The sequence below is a fragment of the Astyanax mexicanus genome, chromosome 1, assembly GCF_023375975.1.
Source record: "Astyanax mexicanus isolate ESR-SI-001 chromosome 1, AstMex3_surface, whole genome shotgun sequence".
NCBI lineage: Eukaryota > Metazoa > Chordata > Actinopteri > Characiformes > Acestrorhamphidae > Astyanax > Astyanax mexicanus.
The window spans coordinates 2,723,504-2,743,058 of NC_064408.1; the positions used below are offsets into that span (position 1 = coordinate 2,723,504).

At 35.3% G+C, this 19,555-nt stretch overlaps 2 protein-coding genes across 5 annotated transcripts in view; both read left to right on the forward strand.

Moving 5' to 3' along the window:
• Nucleotides 1-19,555, forward strand: part of rnf167 (ring finger protein 167) — a 222,450-nt gene that overhangs the window by 181,557 nt on the left and 21,338 nt on the right. The window contains exon 1 of one of the 4 annotated variants that reach the window (XM_049465470.1): nucleotides 7,710-7,714. The exons of 2 other annotated variants lie outside the window; for them this stretch is intronic. The gene's annotated coding sequence lies outside the window, so the exon portion shown is untranslated. Of the gene's footprint in view, nucleotides 1-7,709; nucleotides 7,715-14,356; nucleotides 14,625-19,555 lie in introns of those variants that run through there. One more of the 4 variants, XM_022666387.2, reaches the window with a different exon arrangement.
• spag7 (sperm associated antigen 7) lies at nucleotides 3,216-12,463 on the forward strand. The gene is made up of 7 exons (XM_022666393.2): nucleotides 3,216-3,350; nucleotides 4,968-5,035; nucleotides 6,332-6,420; nucleotides 7,321-7,405; nucleotides 7,518-7,607; nucleotides 8,593-8,749; nucleotides 10,341-12,463. The coding sequence occupies exons 1-7, from the start codon at nucleotides 3,266-3,268 to the stop codon at nucleotides 10,472-10,474; spliced, it is 708 nt and encodes a 235-aa protein (XP_022522114.1). The 5' UTR covers nucleotides 3,216-3,265; the 3' UTR covers nucleotides 10,475-12,463.

Below are 19,555 nucleotides of genomic sequence, written 5' to 3' on the forward strand. Positions count from 1 at the left end.
AGTAAGAAGTGAATTTTTTAACATCTAGAATTACATTAGACCAGTCAAAATGCATTTTACAATATCTCACATTATGTCACTGGATTCATCATCACTATAAGCCTCAAATATCCTGAATTATAAGTAAAGATAGCTCTAACTTGTACAAAAGCCCATGTCCGCCACCTGGAAAAAGTAAGGCCCTCTACTAAGTCTTAATTATGAGATGTTTTGTCATAGTTATGAGATATTTACAATATAGTCATAATTATGGGATACTAATTATGAGGTGATAATTTTGGGTCTATTATCTCGTAATTATGACTTGGTATCTAATTATTATTTAGTTAGTAGGGAAATTGGCTTCCAGAAATGTATTATTATGGCTAGTCAAAATAACATTTTAAGATATCTGTAATACAGAAGATGCATGTTTGTCTGAAAGGAAAGATTAGCTTCTACTGTCATCTTAGTGTATCTTAGCTAGAATGCTAAAAGATTACTAACTCTTCCACAAATAAAAATGTACAAATCCATATAAACCTCCAGCTTTTACCAAAATTACAGCTTTTAATCCCAAATCTCTTGTGTTTTAGGACTTTTTGTTCTGCTAAATCTGTAAATAACCACTGCTCAACAGTGGTTTATTAGCTATAGCCCATAATTTACTATATTGCTTTATATTTTAATATAAAGCTGATATAGATGAGTTCTCTACTTGTGAATGGAAGCTAACTTGTTAGCTGGGTAGCTAAACTATGCTAAGCTAATGAAACACTCATATGTTTGTTAGCTTATTAGCCAAGCTATGCTAAGCTAATTAAATATCCATAGGGCTAGCTGTTTTAATAAAAAAAATGATATAATACTTTAAAGCTGGTGGAAGTGGGTGCTAACTTGTTAGCTTGGTAGCTAAACTATGCTAAGCTAATGACGCACCTAAATTGTCTGTTAGCTAGCTAGCCAATCTATGCTAAGCTAATGAAATACCCATATTTTTTTTAGCTAGCTAGCCAAGCTATGCTAAGCTAATGGAAATACCCATATAAAAAGTTGGTTTAATAAAAAGCAGATATATGACATTTGTAGGTTAAGTGTCCACCATATTTTTGTTAGCTAGCTACCTAGCTAAGCTTTGCTAAGCTAGCTGAACTAATGTCGCTAAGGTATCTTAACTATGCTAAGCTTATGAAATACCTATATGCCAAGTTGTTTTAATATAAAGCAGATATATGACATTGGTAGGTTAAGTTGTATAAGTACATTTCCTACTGGTGGAAGTGGGCACTAACTTAGATAGCTAAGATAGCTAAGCATAGCTTAGATTGTATAATGCACTGAAAAATTGCAGAATTGTCACAAAAACACATGAAAACATTAAAATATGTGGGTCTGAATGTGTTTTATATTTAGTGACCTATACATCTATTGTCTACTAGTGTCCACCATATTTGTGTTAGCTAGCTAGCTAAGCTATGCTAAGCTATGATATATTAGTGGCACATGCACCTAATGTCCACTAGAGTGCGCAGTGAGTGTGTTTTATTAAATTAGTGACACATACACCTAATGTCCACTAGAGGGCGCAGTGAGTATTTTTATATATTAGTGGCACATACACCTAGTGTCCCCTAGAGTGCGCAGTGAGTGTGTTTTATTCATAGACTGTATATAGCTGGACAGAACATCGTCTCTTAAAAGTGAAGCCACCACAGGTCGGGCGCCCCCTGCTGTTCGGCTGCAGAAAGCTGTGTAACTCCACCCATCCCCATAGGTTTCAATGGCAAAACAGACAACTTTCAATCACGTTTTTTTCTAATATACTGTAATTCTACCTCCTTTATTTAAATGCAACAGCTAGTGTAACCTCTGCTTATATTGTCAAATTTTTATATCCCCACAGAATTCGTCTTTTAAAACGTTATTCAGCTCTAAAAAGGTGTGATTATGGTAAAAGGGCTGCTTATGGGCGGGACCAATAACAGACTGTCAGCTCCGCTTATTTAAATGAGTAGGTTGCTATCCACAGTCTTTCTCCCTCCTCTGGTCTCTACTGCGCAGAATCAGGTGGCAGGATCGCCAACATGGCGGAAGATTTTGGCTTCATTTTCATTGAATGAATGGGAAAGGAGACACGGCGTCCATCTTTTTTTACAGTCTCTGGTTTTATTAAATTAGTGACACATACAACTAATGTCCTCTAGAGGGCGCAGTGAGTGTGTTTTATTAAATTAGTGACACATACAACTAATGTCCACTAGAGGGCGCTGTGAGTGTGTTTTATTTATAAGTGACACATACACCTAATGTCCACTAGAGGACGCAGTGAGTGAGTTTTGTATATTAATAGCACATACAACTAATGTCCACTAGAGGGCGCAGTGAGTGTGTTATATTTATAAGTGACACATACACCTAATGTCCACTAGAGGACGCAGTGAGTGAGTTTTGTATATTAATAGCACATACAACTAATGTCCACTAGAGGGCGCTGTGAGTGTGTTTTATTTATAAGTGACACATACACCTAATGTCCACTAGAGGACGCAGTGAGTGAGTTTTGTATATTAATAGCACATACAACTAATGTCCACTAGAGGGCGCAGTGAGTGTGTTATATATATTAGTGGTACATACACCTAGTGTCCACTAGAGGGCGCTGTGAGTGTGTTTTATATATTAGTGACACATACACCTAGTGTCCACTAGAGGGCGTTTTAGTGTGTTTTATATATCTATGGTATATACCGCCTAGTGTCCACTAGAGGAAGCAGTGAGTATTTTTATATATTAGTGGTACATACACCTAGTGTCCCCTAGAGGGCGCAGTGAGTGTGTTTTATTAAATTAGTGACACATACACCTACTGTCCACTAGAGGGCGTTTTAGTGTGTTTTATATATCTATGGTATATACCGCCTAGTGTCCACTAGAGGAAGCAGTGAGTGAGTTTTATATATCAATAGCACATACAACTAATGTCCACTAGAGGGCGCAGTGAGTATTTTTATATATTAGTGGTACATACACCTAGTGTCCCCTAGAGGGCGCAGTGAGTGTGTTTTATTAAATTAGTGACACATACACCTAATGTCCACTAGAGGGTGCAGTGAGTGTGTTTTATTTATTAGTGGCACATACACCTAATGTCCACTAGAGGGCGCTGTGGTAAATATATTAGTGGTATATACTGCTGGTATCCGCTAGGGGGCGATGAGTGCGCTGTATGTTAGCGGGGCTGCAGCGCTGCTGTAGGAGAAGCGCTAGAGGAAGAAAGGGGGTCAGTATGGCGGATCTGCTCGGCTCGATTCTCAGCTCTATGGAAAAGCCTCCGACAGTGGGGGATCAGGAGAGCCGGCGGAAGGCGCGAGGTACCCGCAGTTCATTCGCTTTATCACGGTGTAATCTCTGCCCGTGGCGCCCGGAGCCGTAGCAGCCCCGGGTTCAGAGTTAGCTCCAGTGCTAATGCTAACCCTGCAGTAATATTATTAATATACCGGGTTAATATTAATCTATTAAACTCCGCAGCGGGAGCTCAGACACAGCGCTGTTATTAACCCGCCGCTCGATCTTAATATATTAATAAGTATGTAGAAAGTAATTAAATAAATATCTAAGTAAATAGATTAAAAAAAAAACGAAACGAAAAACGAAAACAAATCCTCCAATTGTAACCCGAGAATATCGTTTCGTCTTGCCGACGTCATCGCTGTTCTCCATTCTGATTCGCTGTTGGGAAGGTTGCGGACGCCGTTGATTGGGTCGCTTGCCTGTCAATCATTCAGTTTGCACAAAATTATTTATTGTTTTGTTTTAATTATTTTATTATGTATTTGTTATTTTAAGTAATACTACTAGTGTTCGTGTATTTATTTATTTGTTGTTGTTTATTAATATTGTTAGTAGTAGTACTAGTGTTTTTTATTATTGTTGCTGCTATTTTATATTATTTATATTTAATTGTAGTGGTATTTTGTTGTTGTTGTTGTTGTTGGTGGTGGTAGTAGTATTTTTCTTATTGTTTGCATTCTTCAGCTGTTTTTCTGATAGTAAAGTCTGATTTCTTTATATATTGTAGAATTTTGTGGGACAAAGTAGACCCATTACTAGTCAAAGCCTTCATATAAAGCCTTAGTGTTTTATATTATATGTACTCCGAACAGTACAGTAGCTCATAAACCTATATTAAAGCCCAGTAATTCAAAAAAATATATAAATAATAATAAAAATACAGTGATATACAATTTTGGTCATACCATCCAGCACTATGGAATAATACATTTTTGTTGCCCAAAACTATAGAGTATTTATTTAAGGTTGATGATGGAAACCTTTATTTAACATAATGGTTAGTGTTGAAATTCTGATATTAAATCATCATTTATTTGAAGCGTTTGATTGGTTGAGCAGAAGCACTTAACAGTTAGATAATGCTTACAGGAGAAATTTATAATGTCCATTTCTACACAGCAAGACCAACACTGTTCAGGCTATAATAATAGAATACAAACAAGATATACTGCATATATTTATTGTAAGTAAAGTTAAATACAATCCATACATGTAAAGCCATAACTTTGAATCAGCGTAAAACTGATGTGCACAAATAAATTAATTCTGGCGTCGGCTGTCTGGGATGCCTTTGGACGCATTACCTCAGCAATTTAAAAGAGAATGAATCTATTAAAACTAAAATGCATATGAACACTAAATGTGTTTTGTAATGTATGTATGTAACTTTAATATATTATACTCATATTACTTATAATGAATTTTATAACACAATCTTATGGAGCAGTGTCCTTCATACAGCTGTTTCTGGTATTTATTTGTCTGTTGTCCTCAGTCAGAGAAGGGCAGGACTGATTGAGGTTTTTATTGTGGTGGTTTCTGGTATCAGTTTACTGTTCTGTGGTTCTGTATGCTGGTCTGCTGCGTTCCTCTGACCTCCGCGTTCCTTTGTGTTCCTTCGTGTTTCTCCATAACAGAGCAGCAGGCTCGTCTGAAGAAGATGCAGGAGGATGAAAAGAGGAAGAAAGCAGAGTTCAGGAAAAAGGTTTGAACCTCCTTCACCAACAACAAAAACCCTCATATTAGAGAGAGGAGAGACTCGTAGCTTTATAAAGGGAAATGGATGAGTTAGCAGCTCATATGTGGAGCATCTTTTGCTGGAGTGGAGAAACAGGAAACAGCTGCTCTGAAGTTCATGCTCAGGTCCAGGAGGAGAAAAAAGGACAGGTGGTTTGCTTTTGCTGTTTTTTGCAGCTATAGCTGCACAGCTGCACCAAGAGATGCAGTGTGGGTACGAGAGAGAAGCACGTATTAAATTCAGATTTGATTTGATTTGACCGTTCATATTCATGTCGAATGTTCATTAATCAGATACGTATCTGATTTAGGACCACAAATGAAAGAGACTCAAATCGGATTTGAGAAAAAAAAAAAAAAAAAAAGAATTTGGCACGTTCACACAGCTATGAAAAAATCAGATCCGAAGCTGATTTGAGTCACTTCAGCCTGGTAATGTGAACGTATCCAAAGTGACTCAAATATGATTTGAAAAAAAAAAATCTGACTTGGCACGTTAACACAGCCATGAAAAAAAATTAGATTTGAGCCACATTGAGCAAAAAAATCATGTTTGAGTCACCAAAGTGAAATCATTGAGCAAAAAATCTGATTTGAGCCTGGTAATGTGAATGTCACCAAAGTGATCTAAATGTGATTTGAAAAAATCAGAATTGGCACGTTCATACAGCCATGAAAAAATCAGGTCTGAGCCACATTAGCCTGATAATGTGAATGTAGCCTAAATAATATTCTAAATTCTGGTGTGTGTGCGGTATGAGAGTGTGTTTGGATTAGCACTCTGTGCTGGCCAGTGTAGTCCTTCAGGTGGACGGTTGTTTCCTGTTAAGAGTACGCTGTGCGTGATTGGCTGTGACTTCTCATTGGTGTGTGTTGATTGGCTGAGTATAAATGATTGTGTGTAGAATATAATATATAGAGTATCATTTCTGCCTAGAGGGTCAAAAATGTGTTCTATAAGAGTCTATATTTATAAGACTCTTTTATAAGAGGCCATTGTGCTCCACTGTAGGCAGCTCTCGTTTATGGCTATGAAAAAGTATTATAAAACAATTAATATTCCTAATAGAAATGGCAATATACACTCAAATATGATGAAAACCATGAGATACAGTATAATGTTAATGTATCTGTATACATAGTAACCTGTGTGTTTGAGATGTTGCCCAGCCCTCCCCTGGTTTGTGTATGCACAGATACAGTGTGTGTTAGAAAAGCTTCTGGATTACTGGTGTTGCTGATTGTGTGTGTGTGTGTGTTTCAGATGGAGAAAGAAGTGAATGATTTTATACAGGACAGCGCTCTGCAGAAGAAGAAATATGAACCCATGGGGAAGATAGAGAGGAGCATCCTGTACGTGAGAATCAGGCATCCGTAACACTGCCTGCATTTACTACACTGTAAAATATAAAGTTAATATTAGAGAGTAAGAACCTCGAGTGTATTATTGCGATCATACCACAGTTCCATTATCACTGTTTATTAAAAGATTTTGAGTTAAAGAGGAGGAGAACATGTACTATATACTCCGCCAGTTAATATAGTTCCATTGCTGTTCTGTTTGTAGCTGCGCAGTTTGGTTTGTAAGCGCTGCATTGTTGCTAGGTTAGCGTGGCGGCCTATATTTTCAGCCATTTTAGTCAAAATTGTGGTAATTTAAGCTTACTGTGAATAAACAGAAGCGCTTTACTCAACCAAATAAACAGTTTTCAGGAGTAAAATATGTGTAGATTAAAGTCTACAGCTCATTTGACTTTGAAATATTTTTCTTTTTTTAGAATTAAAGTTTTGTTTACTTCGGAGTCCAACTTACATTCAGCTTAAAATACCCTATATTAACTGGACTGGAAAATATAAACACTTAAGTTTTTATTTGAATAATAACAACCCTTTACCTTATATTTGTGGATGATAATGTGTGTAATAATGCGTATTTTCGAATCGCTGAGCTTATTTATTTGACTGCGCCGCTAAGTGGAGACATGGCTTAGTGTTTCTGCACTGAGCCTCTATGGGATCCAGCGCCTCCCAGTGGAGTATAATGACATCGCATTTGGTTTGTAAGCGCTGCATCGTTGCTAGGTTACCTGTATGTGGCGGAGTAATACCAATTGCAGGGTCGAAACTAACTGTGGTATAATAAAAAATAATATTTCTGTAATAGCTAATAGTAAAGTACCAGTTGAAACACTGCTGAAAGCTGTTTGTAATGTATCAGGGTATGTCTTTAATCTGTCTGTTCTGTGGTGGTAGGCATGACGTAGCCGAGGTTGCTGGTCTGACGTCGTTTTCGTTCGGCGAGGATGAAGAGAGCCGATACGTCATGCTCTTCAAAAAGGTCTGCAGATCAAACAGATTAGAAAAACGCTTATTCAGCCAATAGAATGGAAACCTGAGTGGCCTCACAATTGCATTTTTGGTAATGTGTGTGTGTGTGTGTGTGTATAAAGGAATTTGCCCCGTGTGATGAGGAACTGGAGGCGTATCGTAGGGGAGAGGAGTGGGATGTGGCGAAAGCAGAGGAAAGACGCAAGCTAAAGGTGAGAAACGCGACATCAAATTAAATTTTAGCAGTAAAGCCACTCTGCTGAAGTACAGAGTTATACAGGAGTTTCAGTTTTAGTTCTCCAGCATCGAGACTGGAGCAGTATTAGCATTAGCAGCTAACCAAGCTAAGTACTAGCTCTTTTGCCGTTCAGAGTAGAGTATTATCAGCCTGTAGCCTGTTGCTGATCCTGGCTAGCACTGCTGGAGCAGCATTAGCATTACCCTCTAACCGCGCTAGGTGCTAGCTTTTCCCCAGCTTTGGTCTTCAATAGAGGAACTTTAAGGCAATTTCACTGAATTGGTGCAATTTGTTTGTTGTCTTCCAAATTATAATTATATTTTAGCTTGTTTCACCTCTAAACTTAATAACACACATATATTTAACTATTCAAAACATGTACTAATCAATCTCAGGCAGCTTTACTTTTTTCTCAGTCCTGTTACCCAATCTCATGTGACATTTAAAAAAAAAAAGCAATGTTTAAAAGTAAGTCCACTAATTCCTTTGATTTTCTCTTAAGGAAGTCTTTATTTTAAAGAAATAGTTATAGACTGCATGTTCAAATAACTGATGTTTATGACCATAAAAACACTATAAATGCATGCACATTGGATTTTTCTAAAAGATGACCCAAACTTAACATTAATCAAATTTATTATCATGCCAATTAGTTAACAAACCTATAAATTATGAAACAAACAGAATTGGAAACATGCTTTACGTTAACTTAAATTCACATTAATAAATCAATAAACCAGAGGACAATACTCACTCCAGTTACTGGAACTCAGTCCTGTTACTCTTTATATTTTGAGTAACAGGACTGAAAATAACAATGATATCATACTCGCCCAAATTCATTTCTACCCACACCCAGTCACTTCCATACCCAGATCAGTTTCACATATCTAGATAAATACACATGCACATATTAATAAACACATGTATGGCTGTATTTGTGCTTTGTGGTGTATCAGGAACAGGCTGCGCTGGAGGAGGAAGCTGCTAATCAGAATCAGAGGAGACCCCCGTCCCCCAGCTCTAATTACAGAGACAAATACAGCCACCTGATCGGCACATCAGCCGCTAAAGACGCCGCGCACACACTGGAGGCCAACCGCGCTTACGGCTGCGGTAAGAACTCAAACATATCATCAGTACACACACTCCTGTTATTTCCTGTTTATTTTACAATAAGAGTACATCAGTTAATAGTACTGACAACAGTAAAATACCTTAATAGTAGTGTCAGTCGATTAAAATATTATTTTAAAATAATATCAACAGAAGTCTTAGCCTTTATTATTGCATATTTAAATGTGAATAGAAAAATCAGCATTAGATTGGATAAAAGTAATCATATTCATTTTAGTGTTTAATTTCTAAACTGAAAGCAGAAGCATTTCTGAGTGGAGAAGAATATGGATAAAATATTGTGTTTAATGGTACCAGTGCGCTGAAACCATCATCCCTGCTAATCATAATATATATATTTAGTCTAAAAACTAGGGTATCGTATTGCTTTGAGCGAGAATTGTTCCTCTTCTGGCCACGTCATGCGTCTTTACGTACTTAAGTCACACGTACAGCCTCTAAAAGAGGATCCGGCTCAGTTTTACTGAACGCGAGCGGCTGGTGGAGCAATGGAGACTTCAGAAGAGGAAACTCAGAAGTGAAGTTTCTGACTGAGCTCTCTCTCTCCCTCTCTCTCTCTCTCTTTAATCCATATATTAGCATAATTAAAAAGTAATCTACATTCTGAACCTTTTGTAAACCACTCTAATGTAAAACTTTACCAGCCTCTGTTAAAAAAGTGAATTATGGTAGAAGGTTGAAGCTGCATTAAGAAAATGCATTAACATGGTAAAGTTTCCAGATTAATCGCAAATAAACTTTAACACCTTAACCTTGACTTGTGAAATGGTTAACTAATGAACTAGTAATTAATTATAATGTTGATAAGACATTATTAAACATTATAAAACTTTAATGTTGTAAATAATAATGAATTGAGGTTAGTTTACAAATGTGTGTAATGATTATTAATGTCTTATTAATTTTATTAATGATTATTGGTGTCAGTTAATAATTATACAGATATACAAATAATTAAGCAATAATACACGAGAGGGAGTGCTATAACGTGTATTATCGGCACTGTGTATTATAGTAATTATACCACAGTTCTATTATCACTGTTTATTGAAAGCTTTTAAAGAGTTAAAGAGGAGGAGAAAATAGGATCTGTTTGGTTATAAAAACTCTGCCAGTTAAAATAGTTCCATTGCTGCTCCAGTAGCTGTGCTGTTTGACTTGTAAGCGCTGCATCGTTGCTAGGTTACCTGTATGTGGCGGAGTACAGTAATACATGGAGAGCTTTGGTTTCAGTGCATTACCGGCTGATAACGGCAGTCGTAGAACGCTTCTCAGCCAATCACATTGCAGGGTTAGATAATAATTAAATGATTGATATTAGCTAAGAGATTATTAAGCATTACTAAATTTCAATGCTTAAGAGTGTTGTAAATAGTAATTAATTGAGAAATTAGTTTTAAAATGTGTGTAATGATTAAAAATGTGTTTGTGAGAATAATTAGTTGGAACATTCTGTTATAAGTACTGTTAAATAATGTACCCTTAGTGTAAAGTGTAAGGTATCATTACTTTAATTCATTTAATTAAAGAGTTAATTTTAATTGTTTTTGCTCTCTTTTTACCTGTTCAGTTCCTGTGGCCAATAAGAGAGATACACGCTCCATCGAGGAAGCCATGAACGAGATCAGAGCCAAAAAACGACTCAAGAAGGGAGAGGAGGACACGGGGGCTGCCGGCAGCAGCAGCAGCAGCAGTGGATTGTGAACACTGTGTGTGTGAATGTGTGTGTGAATGTGTGTGTGAATGTGTGTGTGAATGTGTGTGTGAATGAGTGTGAGAGATTAGAGACAGGGTCTGTATTGATACTGCTAAAGAAGAAGAATAAGTGTTCCTGTACAGTATTGTACTCTATAGCAATATTTAACATGTACAGAAGCCCGTTAGGCTCCTCCCCCTGTGGGAGTGTCCAAGCTGGACGTTAATGTGATAAGGGGGAAGATCTATACTAGCGCTGTTCAGCCCACGCTCTGGACTCGACCGTCTCTACTGTCTTAATGGTATTTTAGCTGTGTCTGTCTTAGGGAACACCCCACACCCCTCCCATTTACCCCATTTACCCTGTTATACCCCATTTACCCCACTGCCCCCACATACAGTCAATCAGCCAGGACATGTTTGGTACTTTAAATACATCAATGCCTAGTTTTATGCCCCATTTTTACTGTTTCATAACCTCTACATATTTTACAGAGAGTAGCGACGTATTAATTAGCACCGTGCTAATTGTTTGTACATAGGTTTTCTATACTTTAAATGCAACATTAACTCTGTAACTCCAGACCCAAAACATGCCTCAGCAGTTAGCATCATGCTAATTGGTGTAAACACGCTTCCTTATTCCTCTACTTTTTAGCAACATAAGCTTTATAGCATCAGTACATCTGAAACATGTCTCAGCAGTTAGCTTCTTGCTAATTGTTGTAGCTATATAAGCTACTTTAACATTTTAGCTGCTTTAGCCTACAAGTATAAAAGTAAAGAAGTAAGCTTTAAATCTGAAACAGGTCTCAGCAATTATGCTAACTAGTAAACATAAGCCTCCATGTAACACTAAAGAAGCAAACCTTAGACTTGAAACATGCCTCACTGGTTAGCATCATGCTAATTGGTGGGGTATATGCTTCCATTAGGTCTTGGCTACGTTAGCTTCAGTGCATAAATAACAAAAAATACTTTAGACACAAAATATCTCTCTGCAGTTAGCACCATGCTAATTGGTTGGTCATTAACTTCTATTAGGGTGTGTTAACATAAATACAAATGTAATTTAGCCTTCTTAGCAATTAGCCCAATGCTAATTGGTGGTTAATATGCTTCAATTAGGTCTTGGCTACATTATCTCCAGTGCAAAACTAATTCTGTGGCTAAACCTGTCTTGGCTGATTGGTTTAGTTTGGGGTAAATGGGAGAAACTATTATTTTCCTTTCGTTTTTGTTAACTTTTTTGCTTTAACATCATCTGTTTTAGGGATTTGTTTTGTTTCTTTGGTACATTTGTTTCTTAAGGACGGCTGTGTGTCTGTCTGAAAGTGTACTATTCTATTTTAAATGACTGTAGTTTAAGGACCTCTAATGGTGAAATTGAGGCCCAACATCTGAGGAATTTTAAAGGGATAGTTCAGCCAGCACTGTTTTAGCCACTGTTAGCCATATAAGATTTGTTTAAACTGGACTATCTCTTTAAATTGTTGTTTTTATCAGCATGCCTGCTCATTTCGTACTGTTACGCCCATGCCTCTGGAAACTGAAGTGTTTTATTAATGTATAATTATTGTATAATTAATAATTAGCATATTATGAACACTGATATAGTCGGATTTAGTGAGTTATTTAGCTCTGTGAAATTGAAAGAGCTAAACACTGATTAAATCTAGATTGTGAGCGTTTACACTGATAAGGAAACCGGTTTGGTGCGCTGTTCAGTGGAATGAGATTTAGAGCAGACTGCGTCAGGCTGGGTTTGGGAAGTCCGCATCCATGAAAAAGCCTTTTATATGGTGTTTAAAGCCTCGAGTTCGTGTCTCCAGTGTCATTATTATAAATCGGCTGCTCCTCCAGAGTTGTCTTGCACATTTTCCACATTTATCTGAGTATCTGATTACTATACAGTCTTCTAAATAGCTGATTAAGACTGGTCTGTGTGTTGTTTTGCTTTTTTAGATTAAATAAATGGATGATAAATGTTGAAAAACACTGAAATTTGTGCATGTGTTTTTGTTGGGGAATAAAATTTCCTCTGTATTCCAAATACCTCTGCATTCAACACCAATACCATATCAACACCTTTCCAACCACCCTGAAACACCTTTGCATCCAACTTAATCATAATGACACCTTAACAACTGCCAAGCAACACCTTAGCAACCAACACTAATACTGTAGCCATGCTTTAGGAATGACCTAGCAACACCTCAGCAACCAACACTGATGCTATAGCAGTGCCTGAGAAATTACGGAGCAACACCTCAGCAACCAACACTGATGCTATAGCAGTGCCTTAGAAATTATGGGGCAACACCTTAGCAACCAACACTGATTCTATAGCAGTGCCTTATAACTTACGGAGCAACACCTCAGCAACCCAACACTGATGCTATAGCAGTGCCTTAGAAATTATGGGGCAACACCTTAGCAACCAACACTGATTCAATAGCAGTGCCTTAAAAATTCCTGAGCAACACCTCAGCAACCCAACACTGATGCTATAGCAGTGCCTGAGAAATAACAGAGGAAAACATCAGCAACCAACGCCCATACAAAAGGAACTATGTTCCAATCCGTGATTACCGAAGCCTATTCCCGCCACCTAAAATAAAAAAAAAAAAACACATTTTTTCTTATTATTAATTAAACTGCTATCTCATTTCTTTAAAAATACTCATTTATTATTTGGAAATACTATCTCATTTTCAGATTGAGATACTATTTCATTATTTGGAGAAAGTAAGTCCTCATTTTAAGATGGTATGTCCTTATTTTGAGATTGAGATACTATTTCATTGTTTTGAGATGGTATGTCCTTATTTCGAGATAGTAAGTCCTTATTTTGAGATTGAGATACTATTTCATTTGATTGAGATACTATTTCATTGTTTTTAGATGGTATGTCCTTATTTTGAGATAGTATGTCCTTACTTTAAGATAGTAAGTCCACATTTCCTTGGTCTTTATTTTTCCTAATCCTTGTTTTGAGATTGATATGCTATCTCACTATTTGCTATCTCACTTACTAAAATAGTAAGTCATTATTTTGAGATAGTAAAATAATGAGAGTATCTCAAAATAACGAATAACTACAGCAAAATAATGTGAGAAACTAAGTAGCAGTTTACTTAATGATAAGACAAACAAATGTGCTGTGACTTTTTGTTTTTAATTTTAAGTGGCGTCCATATGTAATGAAAAAGAAAATAAATAAATAATAATAATTATAATAGTGTTAATAATAATAGTAAGTCATTATTTTGAGATAGTATTTCAAAATATGACTTACTATCTCAAAATAATGAGATTTACTTGACTTAATAACAGTTTACTTAATAATAAGAAAAAAGTGCTGTTTTTTTTCGGTGGCGAGAATGTGCTTCCACACGTAATAAAAAGGAAAATAAAATAATACAAATATAATAATAATAATAATAATAATAATAATAATAATACTATTATTATTATTATTATTATTATTTTGAAATAGTAAGTCATTATTTTGAGTAGAATAATGATATAGTATCTCAAAATAACGAGTTTACTTAATAATAAGAAAAATAAATGTGCTGGATTTTTTTTTTATTTTAGGTAGCGGGAATGGGCTTCCATACGTAATAAAGAGAAAATAAATGAATAAATACAAATATATAATATTATTATTAATAATAATAATGATAATAACAATAATAATTATTAATAATGATAACAACAACAACAACAATATTATTATTATTATTATTATTATTATTATTATTATTATTATTATTATTATTATTATTATTATTATTATTATTATTTATTTTTATATTGTTTTCTCGCTCTCTTAAAGTATCGCGAGAACTCCTGTCAGGACCTTGCGAGATCTCGGGCTCTGCTCCGCTCGCTCCGGGCCTTGTTTTGGGAGTGTAAACAGAGCGCTGAGAGGAGCAGGAGGAGGAGAAACAGCGGAAACTGGTGGATTTCTGATCATGCCAGACTCATAACCCTGCTGTAAACGCTCTTCTGGAGGCTTTACTGTCGGAATAAGTCGAGTTATAGCGTGTTTAAACGCTGGCTTGAGGAATAAACGGCGTTTTTTGGGGGTTTGTGTGCGTTTGGGAGCAGCCTGAGGAAGCGTTACAGTAGCTGCGGTGAGAAGACTGGAGCAGTGAGTAACATTACTCTTATTAAACTGTTAATATAGCGATAATAACGCGTTTTATAGCGTTATACACATTATAAATCTCATATAAAAATAATTTATTTAACTCTTATGTACTGGTGATAGTCTATTACTTCATTGTTAGTGTGTATTGTAGCTAAAGGATCACATATGGGTGTTTTCTAGTTATGTATAGTTAAATATAGTTATGTAACTGAGCAGTAAAGTAATTAAAGTAAAGTTCTTCAGGTTAATATAGAACTATAGGAAACTCAGGCAGCCTGTTTAGTGTTTTAAAAGGCTGGGTTAATGTTTTATAGCTGTATAACCTGAATAACCTGAGCACACTGCTGTAGTTATAATGGGCAGGTCAGTACTCTGTACTTTCTGTTACACAATAGAATAGAAATCCTCAGTTTCACAATGCAGCCACATTTCCACACAGAATCCTGAACTTCTGAGCTGTTTCTGAGCTTTATTTATTACATTATGGCTTTAAAAATGATCCCAATCATTATGTTCCAGGGCCTGTCACAAAAAAGTATTAAATAGAAATAATTGCAATAAACAGAATTATTAGGGATGCACAATTATATCAGAATTATTTGGGCTGGACGATGAATGGTGATATATAATATATTCAGCTCTGGAAAAAAAAAAATCCACTTCAGTTTCTCTGATTTAGCTATTTATAGGTTCATGTTTGAGTAAAATGAACATTGTTGTTTTATTCTATAAACTACAGACAACATTTCTCCCAAATTCCAAACAAACAAAAAAATATTCTCATTTAGAGCATTTACTTACAGAAAATGAGAAATGGCTGAAATAACAAAAAGATGCAGAACTTTCAGACCTCAAATAATGCAAAGAAAACAAGTTCATTTTCATAAAGTTTTCAGAAATAATCAAACTTTGGTGGAATAACCCTGGTTTATAATCACAGTTTTCATGCATCTTGGCTTGTTCTCCTCCACCAGTCTTACACACTACTTTTAACTGCAGTGATAACTTAATGCCACTTTTTGCCACTTTTTTTGAAATGCAATATATGTCACAAAATTTTTGGTAAATGCCGATATACAGCATATATATATCTCAGTATTGTTTTGCTGAATGGCGATATACAATATATATCTCAATATATTTTTGTCTGAATGCTGATATATGATGCATATCTCAATATTTTTTGATGAATTGCGATGTTCGATATCTTATGGATCTCAATATTTTTGTGCTGAATGCCAAAATACAATATGTATCTCAATATTTTTTTGCTGAATGGCAATATACAATATATATACAAATATTTTTTTGCTATATGGCAATATATTATATATATGTCAATATTTTTGTGCTAAATGGCAATATAAGATATGTATCTTGCAATGATATTGCAATTATATCAGTGTCATTATTAGGGATGCATGATGATATCGGAATTATATCGGTATCGTTATTAGTGATAAAAGTGTCATTATTAAAGATGCACGATGACATTGTAATTATATTGGTATTTCTTTATATCAATATAATTGATATAAATTGCCTTTTTTATGACCAAAATTTTAAACCTATAGTTGCTGACATATTTATTGTATATTGATAAAGGACCAAGCGTCACTGGCTGCACTACTACACTACTATTGCGCTACTTTAAAATCCATTTATTTTAAAATAACTTTAATTATTTTTTTTATTCATAGAACTTCCACATCAGTGCATCCCTAAATATTTAAATCAACACTTAGTGTCATTAATATAATAATAATAACCACATAAACATAATCATGCATTTGCATATTACTATAAAAAAGTAAATCATATTTAGTTTAATTTAACTAGTTTAACTGTAAGTCATATTTAGATATTAAAACCACTGTTCTTAAACAAAGTTGAGATGCAAGACTTTTTATTTATTTATTTTTCTGCTTATATGTTCTTATATGTTTATTTATCTTACAGGGTTATTTATGTGTCAACAGTATAATCAAAAAAAAAAAAAAAAAAAATATATATATATATATATATATATATATATATATATATATATTGAACTTTGGAGCATATAAGTAACAATATACAGTATTTAAATGTAATATGCAATACTTTTTTTTTTTTCTTATGTCATATATATACAGGCATATATTGTAACACATGAAGACATGTATACATGTATATATCAGTTACATATATGGGTTAAATGTAGGTCTCCCCAAGCTCTGCAGATCTTGTTTTTTGGTGTTGGTGTTAATGTAGGTGAATTCCACTCAGGGAGGATCTCTTCTTTCTTTTCTATCTTTTCTTTCTTTCTTTCGTAACCTTGGAGCACACATCGATGAAAAAACATCACATGTCTGAACCATGCTGACTGTAACACACACACACACACACACACACACACACACACACACACACACACACACACACACACACACACACACCCGTGGACACTGAATCCCCAAAAGGCAGAAACTAATCTTATCTGTTCGATGTTCTCCAGAGCTCAGTAGTGTTTCTGAATCTGTGTGAAAAAAGAGTGGCCACTATAAAAACCTGCCGGCACACAAAGAATGCTTGTTAGAGATACTGGCACGCACCGATTATGGTGATTAATTTATAGCTGATTTTACCTTGTACTTTTTATGTTTTAAAAAACACACAATTGCACAAAATTCACTTTAAACTATAAACTTTAAACAGGATATTTTCACATCAGCTCTGCGTGATCCGGTGGTCTTCAGGTTTGAGCTAAATGGCTGTTCAGGTGCAGTTTAACCTGATTTATTACCCAGATAATTATTAATACAGCTATTAACTATTGCATCTCTGCTACTCACACCAGCACAACTGATTTTACTCCCAATCATACAATAAAAAAGAAATTGCTTGAAAGCTTATTATTAAATCAACTTCAACACTGCACAAATATACATGCTGGTCCAGAAAACAGAACACTCTTGTTGTATTTACTTTCTTGCTTCCATGCCACACAGCTCTGACCAATCAGAGGAGACCGTGTGCTCACATGGTTTGTTGTATTGCATTTTGGTGCGTTTAGGTTGAGCCTGTGTGAAAACAAACCAAACCGAAGGAGAAACGCGCCAAATAAACAAACCTATTTATTTATTTATTATTTTTTTTCCATGTAGTGTCTTGTATAGTACCCATGCACTTTTCTTTACTGAATGTATTTCAGTTTTAAAATATTTCTTTTTTCATCTTCATCTCTCGTTGTGCAATAGTTGTCATAGAATGCATGTATTAAGTATTTACACAGAGCGTAGCATAACCTAGTTTATTCTACCCTATGCTACCCTGTACTACTCTTATCTTACACCATACTATTCTATACTTACCTACACTTCCCTGTAGTACCCTGTACTACCCTATACTTCCCTATACTATAATAGACAACCCTATATGATCTACACTCCCCTATGCAATTTCATAAACTATATACTTCATAAACTCCCCTATACTATTGTGTACTAACCTATACATCCCTATACTGCCCTATCCATCCCTAAACATCCATATACTACACCATACTACTCTATACTTACCTACACTGCCCTGTAGTACTCTGCACTAACGTATACATCCTTATACTACCCTATACTACCATGTACTGCTGTATACGTCCCTTCACTATCCTAGACAACCCTACATTACCTATAATCCCCTATAGAACTTCATAAATTCATAAAATATATAACCCCTTCATAAAATATATAACCCTATATGATCTACACTCCCCTATACAACTTCATAAACTAAATACCTCAGAAACTCCCCTATACTACCGTGTACTACCCTATATATTCCTATACTACCCTATACTACCATGTACTGCTGTATACGTCCCTTCACTATCCTAGACAACCCTACATTACCTATAATCCCCTGTAGAACTTCATAAATTCTATATTTTATAAACTCCCCTTTACATCCCTATACTACCCTCCACATCGCTATAATATCCTGTACATCCCTATACTACCCTATACTTCCCTACACTATAATAGACAACCCTATATGATCTACACTCCCCTATACAACTTCATAAACTAAATACCTCAGAAACTCCCCTATACTACCGTGTACTACCCTATATATTCCTATACTACCCTATACTACCATGTACTGCCGTATACGTCCCTTCACTATCCTAGACAACCCTACATGACCTATACTCCCCTATAGAACTTCAGAAATTCTATATTTTATAAACTCCCCTTTACATCCCTATACTACCCTACACATCACTATACTCTCCTGTACAACCCTATACTACCCTGTACTACCCTATACTTCCCTACACTATAATAGACAACCCTATATGATCTACACTCCCCTATACAACTTATAAACTATATACTTCATAAACTTCACTATACTCCCGTGTACTACCCTATATATTCCTATACTACCCTGTACTATCTTGTACATCCATATACTACCCTATACATACATATAATACCCAGTACTACCCTATACATTCCAATACAACTCTGCACATCCCTATACTACATGTACTATCCTATATTTCCCTACACTACCTTAATCAACTCTATATGACCTATACCCCCTATACCATTTTTTTCACTATCCCACACTCCCTATACTGACCTATACTCTCTATATTATCTTGTACTGTTCTATACTATACTATTCTATAGTGTGTGTGTGTATATATATATATATATATATATATATATATATATATATATATTATTCTGTTATACTATATATTATTCTGTTTGCCTCTATAATACCATATACTTTTCTGTACTATTGTATTCTGCCCTATATTACTCTGTTCTACTCTTTACTCTCATATACTTCCTACTCTCGAATATTACTCCCTGTATACTAATTCACTACTTTCAAGCGTTATTGTTTTGTGGAAGTGAGGAAATTCACTGTTGGTTTGT